The 9878-nt window shown below is 36.1% G+C and overlaps 2 protein-coding genes across 4 annotated transcripts in view; both read left to right on the top strand.

Annotated features, from left to right (window-relative positions):
• gpsm1a (G protein signaling modulator 1a) overlaps positions 1-2544 on the top strand; it is a 4416-nt gene extending 1872 nt beyond the window's left edge. The window contains exons 1-3 of one of the 3 annotated variants that reach the window (XM_016465832.1): positions 359-386; positions 1169-1548; positions 1672-2544. In XM_016465832.1, the coding sequence (XP_016321318.1) occupies positions 1237-1548; positions 1672-1857 (498 nt within the window). In that variant the 5' untranslated portion in view covers positions 359-386; positions 1169-1236 and the 3' untranslated portion in view covers positions 1858-2544. Of the gene's footprint in view, positions 1-358; positions 387-597; positions 623-1168; positions 1549-1671 lie in introns of those variants that run through there. The other 2 variants (XM_016465833.1, XM_016465831.1) reach the window with 2 other exon arrangements.
• Positions 2545-6351: 3807 nt separating this feature from the next.
• LOC107672580 (adenylate kinase isoenzyme 5-like) overlaps positions 6352-9878 on the top strand; it is a 5573-nt gene continuing 2046 nt past the window's right edge. The window contains exons 1-3 of the mRNA XM_016465830.1: positions 6352-6534; positions 7834-8007; positions 8212-8384. Of these exons, the coding sequence (XP_016321316.1) occupies positions 6366-6534; positions 7834-8007; positions 8212-8384 (516 nt within the window). The 5' untranslated portion in view covers positions 6352-6365. The remainder of the gene's footprint in view (positions 6535-7833; positions 8008-8211; positions 8385-9878) is intronic.

Below are 9878 nucleotides of genomic sequence, written 5' to 3'. Positions count from 1 at the left end.
CTACTGAATATGAAATGTAGTGATCTGAAGTAGTGGAGGGCACTGATAAACTGGATCTGTTCTCGTAGCTGCCCGCTGGCTGGCACATGGAGCTGGACTGGAGGGAATTCCAAGAAAGACTGCTCTATTCCGCCTGGGGAATTCTAAATGGCGTGGCATTCATCCATTCATTTCAGATGAAGGGCCCCAGGCAACATTATGTTGCTTTGGTTTATCCCAGAATCATTGGTTATTGCCTCCTCCTTATGGTAGCTTCCAAGCAACCCCCTCATCCTCGTGTTCTGTCGACAGCGGCTCAGCATTGCTTGAAACAGACATGAAAATGACAGATACATCAGTAATCTTGGCCACTGTATCCTGCTGGATTTTTTGAAAAGGATAAAACTGTAAGTAATTTTAAAACTGTGTTATATATTAAATATGTCATACTTAAATATTTCTAAAAAGCATTTCTAGTAAACTATCTCAAATGTTTTATGTGATGTTACATATTATATTTATTAAAAGCTGTTTTTTAATAATATTTGAAGATGATTTAATATTATTCTTTTGTGCTACTTCTAACACCAAATTTAAAATTGTATTAAAATTGTTAACTGGATTTTTTGAAAAGGATAAAACTGTAAGTAATTTTAAAACTGTGTTATATATTAAATATGTCATACTTAAATATTGCATTTCTAGTAAACTATCTCAAATGTTTTATGTGATGTTACATATTATAGTTATTAAAAGCTGTTTTTTAATAATATTTGAAGATGATTTAATATTATTATTTTGTGCTACTTCTAACACCAAATTTAAAATTGTATTAAAATTGTTAACAAATTCAAACTTTGCTGGTATGCAGTTTATGCATCATGGTAACTCTAAAGTAAGTTATTATCCCAGATATATTTCACACATAAGTGAACTAACTTTTCAGGCTTACAAAAGCAAGTCTGCTTTTAAAAAGTTGAAAAGTTTAAATGTGTTTAATAATCTAAATCTAGTTTATAGTTCATGTTTGCATCATTTTGGGAACACAAACTGTCTATGTTATATTTGACACTTACTGAAATTGTTGCTGACATTATGTTTCAAAATGTGCTTCAAAATCAAGGATCATAAGTTATTTCATTAATTGTTGCAAGAGTGTTTAATCTTCTGCTCTGTATTCTTTTTTAAGGGTAAGTCCCAGTCACCTCTAATGAGGTCTGCCCTTTCACTGTGCTCAAAGACCCCAGAAGCAGCGGCATGGAGAACCGGTGCTGCCAGCACTCTCAACAGCCCAATGCCCAGGCCCAAGAGGCCTCGTCTGGGCCCCAGTCCTCCATGCCCCAGTCCCCTTTACTGTCTGGAGCCTCCTCCCTCATCTCCCTTACCCAGACAGAGGAGTTCTTTGACCTGATAGCCAGTTCCCAGAGCCGCAGACTGGACGACCAGAGAGCCAGTATAGGGGACCGTCTGGGCATCAGGATAGCACAGAACAATGTGGGACACTTGTGCGAGTCATGTAGTCCACAGGAACCTAGTGACGAGTTTTTCAACATGCTCGTTAAGTATCAGGTAACACAATAGCAACTGAAATTCAATATCAGATGCGAGGCGTACAAATGTGCTTTAGACTTACGGTCCTCAGAGTTCCTCTGTTTGCATGTTGTAAACTTTCTCACCTCTGTCCCCCTCTAGTCCTCCAGAATCAATGATCAGAGGTGCTCTTTGCCACCAGCACCAGACCCAGATGAAGACTTCTTCTGCCTAATTCAGAGAGTGCAATCCAAACGTATGGATGAGCAACGGGTTTCTTTTCCTTCTGATGAAAAGGATGAAACAGACTTAAATTATAAGTCCAAAACCTCTGAGGGCTCAAGCTAGAGACTGTGGCACTTCTTATACGACTTCCACAAAGTCTTCTGCAAACTTTGACTCTCTGGCTGCACATTTTGCGAGATCTTCAGAGGCTGGAATTAGGGAGGAGTAATATAGGTTTATTTTAATTAGTAGGATTATATCATGTTGAAGTTACCCTGAGGTCAATCCAAACCCAACAGATGTGATTCAGAGGGAATGGAAACACTCACCTGTTTGTATGTTCCAACAATGGTTCTTTCACAAAAGTGTTTGTGCAGATTTCAAGCAAAGCAACACCATGGAAAATGATTAACATGATGCTTTCCAAGGATAATATTACTAACTACTGTCACACAACACAGTATAGATCAGTGTGACAAACAATGGCAGCACATAATCTCCAAGCAGGTGCGTGTTCATTTAACTCAAGTGGAAAGTGGGTTTCAGCACACACTGAATATGAATTAACTGATTCCCAACAGATGGGAGCAACTGTATTTGGCTTGACACTGAGGTTACATAGCTCACGGATCAGTTCATTAGGCTGTCTAATTCTGCTGATAAGTAATATAAGTAATACCAATAGTAATAGACTTCTTTCAGAAGATTTAAGAAAAGCTAAATCCATCTTTAGCATTAAAAAGTGCATATTGTTAGTCTGTGAAAAGTGGATAGACTCGTTTTGAGGTGCACTGTTTAACATGATGGTTTTTGTTTAATTGGAATAAAAGTGATGTTTTAGTATGATTTTAGTATGTCTTTAATATTATTTTTCAGTGGGGATGATAGTATGTTCTTTGATCTAATTTTTGTTTTTTTTTGCAAAATGTCATGAATATGGGATCTCATTCAAAAACACTTATAGGGATGGTTCACCCTAAAAATGAAACTTTTGTCACCTTGTTTTTGGCACCTTAGTCAAGTTGTTCCAAACCTGTATGACACAACAAGATTGGTTCAAACAATTTGAGGTGGGACTATTTTCGTTTAAGACTTGTTTTTGTACTTGATTTTGTACGGAGCCACATGACATGCAGAAAAAAAAAAAGATTTTGACATTAATTTGTGGCCACATTTTATTAATTTGTTAACCTTGTTTTATTTAAATTGTTCTTGTGATTTCTTAATTTTTGGCCACATTGTACTAATTCATTCCCCCTGTTTAATTTACTATGTCTAAATTATGGCAGCGATTTAACTAAAACGAGGGAACAAAGTAGCCTACAATCTAGTACAATTTGGCCACAATTTATGTAAAATTAGGGAAAGAAGGAAGTCATGAATGATCAGTGCTGGGTAGTAACTAATTAGATGACTGGATAACATAATCATATTCCAAAAATTAAGTACTTGTAATTAGATTATACTACATTGTAAAGTGCTCATTAAATTTTCTGTCTGAAACATCCTACTGCCTATATACTTTCAGAAAGTCTTCCAGGTTTATGTAACTACTCAGGTGACTACTTACATGGAAAATGGAGAGGCCACACAATTAGTTTAATCTGACATTTTGATTTATTTAATTATTAGCTTTTCATCACCTCAGGAACCCAAGTTTGGGCAACTTTGGCATAATGGCTAAATGCACTATGATGTGGATAACAAAGGATGGAAAATATTTTGTTACAACTTAGGTGAAATGTAATCTAAAAGTAATCAAACAGTCAGGATACAATATGTGTATCAGTGATTACATTACTATCTACAATTATGTCATTTGTAATCATTAATGGACTACAATTTGTAAGTAACCCAGTACTGTGAAAGATGTCATGTAAACAAATTCTTTATTTGTGGCTTTTTTTTGCCATGTGCCTGGCTCCTTATTTGTTTATTTATTTACTAATTTATTCATGCAAATATTAAGTTCTGTATAATGACATAAAAACTCCTCACCTTAGAGGATTTGTCAATGTCGTTATTTTTCACTTGATTAAAGATTTACTTAAAACAATTACATACAAAAACCTAAGTGTTTTGTTTACAATAAAATAAAATAAGATCTCTAGCTACCTGTGCTAGATGGTTAGGCTACGTTTTATCAAATTAGATAGCTTATATTTTTTGTCAAACACACAGAAAAAAAGTTATTTTCTCTAACCTACCTGATTATATATATATATATATATATATATAGCTTACTAGAGCTGATGTGAGCTGATAGCATGAATTAATCAAAAGTCTGTGTCTATTTAGCATGCACAATTACATGGTAAATTAGATACTTCAAGGTGTCTCTATGGTGATTCTCAAGTAGGGTGCTGTAATGGCAAAGCGGAGGGTCTCAAGCCTGTCAGCAAGAGGGAAGATTCTCCTCAGGCAGCGTCAACAAGTGCTTGTGCTTGTGTGGGAGATATGTAGTTGCATACAAAATACTTTGTCCATGGATGATCATAGAACACACTTCTGACAGGCTTTCCGTCTTCAAATTGATCCTATATATAATGAAGCTCAATATTGTAGGTCATCACCACATGTATGACATTTGTTCAGGCAGGACACAATTGGTGAAGGTTGTAAACATGAGTTTCAGCACATCAACACTTTGGCTGTCACCAAGGCAACAAGCTATGCACTTTATATTTACTTTATGTGACTCATCTTAGGAAATGTGGGTAATGGAGAGCGAGGGGGAGCGAAGGAGTCAAACAGTCAAATTCTTGCATGTGCCCAAACACGCAATTCACTGAGGAATGCAAACACGCAGGTTTAGGTTCATGTGCATACCTCTAGATATTCATCTCTGAAACTCTTCCGTCTGAGACAGCGTGTAAAGATGTAAGATGTTCCTTACAGTATGCAAGGAAGATTAAGAAAGTGTATCTAAAGTAGTTAACTTAATTCATTTCAGTTCATAACTATTATTTAAACTGGTATCATAGCAAGTATCTCAGCTATCTAGTAAACCATAATATTGGTAAAATGGAGCTCATACTCGAGGAGGAAAAAACACCTCTGTTTCATTCAGAGGCCCAAACTGAGAAGAAATATGCAATTTGGTGCAGTTTCTGATGTTTATATGGCCAGAAAGTAAGATGAAATTCTGTTAATTTATAATGTAACTCAATAAAATCTTTATAATAGCATAGCAGACTTTTTAAAATGCATATAAATATCAGTTATCACTCTATATACCAATAAAATGTCTTAGTACATTTAGTAAAGCTCTGTAGTTTTTATTTTGGGTGCAAAACATAATGCAATGCAATACTATGATGACTGAGAGACATACAAATAAACGTTGCTCAAAAGCCAACTGAAAAGTTGCTTCAGTTTCATCTTGAAATATTACTAACAATATAAGAGTTATTTTCATGTACTAAAAATGATAAAAATCAGAAATTATTTCACAGGAAAAAGACACATGTACCACAACCTTTTTTTTTGATCAAGTATAAATATAGCAGGTTGCTACTTTTTACAGTTCAAGCTTAGTTTGTTTTTAATGTTTTTTCTCCATATCGATACTGCATTAGTCCTTAAAAATGCTGTGGTCTGTTATTATACTGATACCTCAAGCAAATTCAGCCTTTTGTTATGGTTCTGTTTGGACACTGTTCCTTTATTCAGTGGCTGAATGTGCCTTTAGCTGTTTGATACCCGTGAGGATTGAGATGTAAATTCTCAAGCAGTTTTATTTGCATCAAAAGAAGCAAACAGCTGATTATTTAGAGCTCAGATTTTCCATTCCATGTCCCTCTGAATGGCCCGGAGTATGAACTGCTAACACGTGTGGGATGAATAGAAACACAATTTGCAAGTATTATTTTCTCTCCCTGGATGTTATTCATTTTTTCTCTCTTTGTCATATCATTGAGAAGTCGTTTAGCTCTGTTTGGCTAATAATCAAAACATGTTCTCATGTTCCTTGCTTTGAGGTAAATAAGCAAGAAAGGACTTTTGTCACAATTGTCAGTGATGTACAAAATTATGATGAACATATGGTGAAAGACGTTGTTTACACAAATAGATGCACCGGAATTCTACACTCTGAAATACAAAGTTGCATTTCTGAAACACTCAACTAAGCATTTCATTATGTGCCCTCTAGAAGCTTGCATTCTGCAAGCGAACGGCGCATTATAGTGCCATCCCAAAGAGGCACAAAATCACTTTCACAGACTTTTACATTAACTGTTCCCTCCTGGTGAAATGACCTGCCCAACTCAATCCGAGCAGCTGAGTCCTTAGCCATCTTGCACTCTCTATTCTATTTCTATTCTTACTACTTGTTTTCTTAAAAAAAAAGCCTCTAACACTAGCATTCTCTATTCTTTTTCTATTCTATCTTCTTGTTTTATTTTTATTTATTATAAAAGAAAACCTTGCTACGTGTACTGCGTTAGGCTAACTGAGACTTGCCACAGCACTTACATATTATTGCCCCTTTGTTGGTTTTGATTGCTTCTATTGTCCTCATTTGTAAGACGCCTTGGATAAAAGTGTCTGCTAAACGACTAAATGTAAATTTCATATAACAAAACTGTTCAAACTCTTTGTGTATCTCACAGAGCATGTTAACAGGGCTGATGTACCACAGGCCCGAGGACCCTTTGACATTCTTGGAGAGTTGCCTGCAGAAAACACGAGACCTCGGGGGTCCTGAATGTGTGGCCTGGGACACTTTCATTACACCTGATCGAAAACCTCTACCACCAATCACCCCGGCACAGGGAAAGAAAGCCCCCTGCAAACTCGGTAATTTGAAGGCACATTATCTTAGCAAGCAATAAAATGTCTGGGAAAAAAAAAATAGCTAGTTGGACATGATGGATGTACATTAAAAAGACACTTTGCATTTTAGTTTGCATTGGCTTTTTATTTAATTTTCATTTTATTTATCATTTTACTGACGTAATGTCAAACAGCACAGAAAACATTTTTAAAAAACAATATACACAATTCACATGACAAAGGGAAAAAAGGACTGAAAAAATGAACAGTATGAGTGAAACAATAAAGAAACATTTAACAACAATGAAAACAAGAAAAAGTCAAAAAGTGAGAGGTTTTTAATGATTTCATATAATTCCAAATTTTATTAAATGCTTTAATTTACAAATGTTAATTTTTCTAGGGCAAAGCAATTATTAATTTCCATTAACCACTTCTGAATTGAGATGGTAAGCTCTGATTTTTCACTTTAAAAGAAAACACTTCATAACAATCAGCAATAGTTCTTCCATGAGCTTAATGGCACAGCTACTCTTGAGGTTGGAATTAGAAAGTTACCCAACATGCAGACCTCTGGATCCATTGGGAAAGGACTGTAATGAATCGTACATTAAAGTCTGCATGAAATCAAAATTGACTTTATTTACTTTACTAGCGCACATTGCTAGTCTTGATGTAAACAATGAATCCGTGCAAGTTAATCTGCTGAAAAAAAAAGTTTGTCTTCGTAATCTTTAATCAAAATCTGAACATTTACTTCCGCTCTGGAATGGCATTCCTTTTCTGATGACGTCAGTTTGACGGCTTGGGCAGAATACCCTTAAACACACCCCTCCAACCGTTAGATTGCTGTGAGTGAGAGACAGAGAGGAGGAGCGCAAACATAAAACCATGCCCTCTATTCAATATTCTGTTTCAGCTGGAAATACGTCGCTACACTGAAATAATACTTTAAACAATATTTTTTGTGATACTTTTAATTTTTATGCTTAATGAAAGCATTCAAACTCAAAATGAATTATATTCGAGTTTTTTGATATTGAACTCTCTCTTTAAATCACTAAAACGTCATTTTCTAGATAAAAAGCCAGCAGCTAAGGAACCAAATATGAATCTGAAGGACAGCTGTGAAAATGAAAACTAAAGAGCATTGAAAATAAACTTAGGAAGGTTAAACATGGTTCAAGTGTTGAAAATGACCCGAATATCTCAATAATGAACATCTAACCACATAGATTTGTGTGGGTTTCCATCAAATGCGTGAATTAAGAGTACGTCTGAGGTCATATAAAAGCAATGAATGTAATCTGTTTCCTTCCACAGACAGTGGTCCTGGTCCAGGCCCCGGACCTTACCGTCGATATGACAGGTTGCCACCAATCCAGGCCCAGTTCTCTATAGAAAGTGACTCAGACATGACGGAGTCCTCGGGGCTCATACAGGAATATGATGTCTTTGACCCATCAAAACCACGACCACAAATCATATTCATTATAGGTGAGTGGTCATCACTGTCAGCTGGTCATTTTCAGTCTGTTTCAGTCATTTGATCTTTTTCTGAATTCATCTTGTTCTAAATTCCAACTCTTTGAGCTGGATGAAATGAAATTCAGTAGACCTTGACCTTAATTAATTTGAAATTAGCATTTCCATTGTGCTGTTTCTGTGATGTAAAATGGCATTTGCTATAATATTTTCCAGGTGGACCGGGCAGTGGGAAGGGCACTCAGACAGCTAAACTTGCACATCACTATGATTACGAGCATGTGTCTGTGGGGGAAATTTTGAGGAACCAGTTGCTGCATCATGCCCCCAGTGACAGGAAATGGGAGCTGATTGCTCAGATCATTGCCAATGGAGAACTGGCACCTCAGGTTTGGCAATTTAACCATCAACTGTGTGAATTTCGCAGATGTTGTGTATTTACAGCTGCTCAATTTCTAAACTAACATAAACTACCATTCAAAAGTTTTTTTTTTTTTAAGAAATAAAATATAAAAAAATTTATCATGGTTTCAGATGCACACACACACACACATATAAAAGGAGTAGTTCACCTAAAAATGTACTCACCCATAGGCCATCCAAGATGTAGATCGAGTTTGTTTCTTCATTGTAGCAGATTTTGAGAAATTTAGCATTACATCACTTTCTGACCAATGGATCCTCTGCAGTGAATATAGCAATATTATGGATAGAAGACTCGTATTTTAGCCGGAAGCAACGGTTTGAAGTTAAAGGGATAGTTCACCCATAATTTTTGGAATTATAAATCATGGAAAATAACCCCATGATTTACTCACCCTCAGACCATCCTAGGTGTATATGACTTTCTTCTTTCCGACGAATACAATCGGAGTTATCTTTAAAAGTGTCCTGGCTCTTCCAAGCTTTATAATGACAGTGAATGTGTGGTACTATTCAATAGTTCAATAGAAGTCCAATAAACTGCATCCATCCATCATAAAAATGGCCCACACGCACACAGCGAATCAAAGCATTTGTGTAAGAAAAATATCCATATTTAAACCTTTATAAACCGTAATCTCTAGCTTCCACTGTCGTACATGCATACATGAGAGAGTGCGTTCCAGTGCACTTCCAAGCTCCGGTGAGAAGTGACGAACGCGGAAGCACAGTGGAGAGAGTAAAAAACACCAGTCACGAATTAGAAGTAAAAAACTAGGATTTGTAAAGAAAAATGTTGGAGGATTTTGATATAAGCCAAGAGGAGACTGGTTTTCCTTTGCTAAACAAAGGAAATTTTGCTTCCTTTGCTCCTGTAAACAACCCTTGGTTCTCTCGAGACTAGCATATTCTCACCGGAGCTTACACTACACCTACGTCCTACATCATCCGCTGGAACGCCACTCTCTCGTGTACACGTGTACCAGTTAACGGAAACTAGAGATTATGGTTTATAAAGTTTTAAATATGTTTTTTTTTCTTATAAAATCTCATTGATTCTCTTCAAGAGGCCTTTATTAACCCCCCGGACCCACGTGGGACACTTTTTTTTATGATGGATGGATGCAGTTTACTGGACCTTTATTGGACTATTGAATATCACCCATTCCCTGTCATTATAATGCTTGGAAGAGTCAGGACATTTTTAAATATAACTCTTATTGGATTTGTCTGAAAGAAGAAAGTCATATAGGATGGCTTGAGGGGGTGGGGGGTAAATCATGGGCTAATTTTCATTTTTGGGTGAACTATCCCATTACAGGGGTCATATGATGCTTTTTTAAAGATCATTATTTTGTGTATTTGGTGTAACAGAATATGTTGACATGCTTTAATGTTAAAAAAACACATTATTTTTCAAATACTGTTCATTATTGTAGGTCCTCTATGCCCCGCATCCC

Source organism: Sinocyclocheilus anshuiensis, unplaced genomic scaffold, assembly GCF_001515605.1.
Source record: "Sinocyclocheilus anshuiensis isolate Anshui unplaced genomic scaffold, SAMN03320099.WGS_v1.1 scaffold176, whole genome shotgun sequence".
NCBI classification, from domain to species: Eukaryota; Metazoa; Chordata; class Actinopteri; order Cypriniformes; family Cyprinidae; genus Sinocyclocheilus; species Sinocyclocheilus anshuiensis.
Note: the sequence above shows the minus strand (reverse complement) of the source record. Positions and strands in the feature narration are given on the sequence as shown.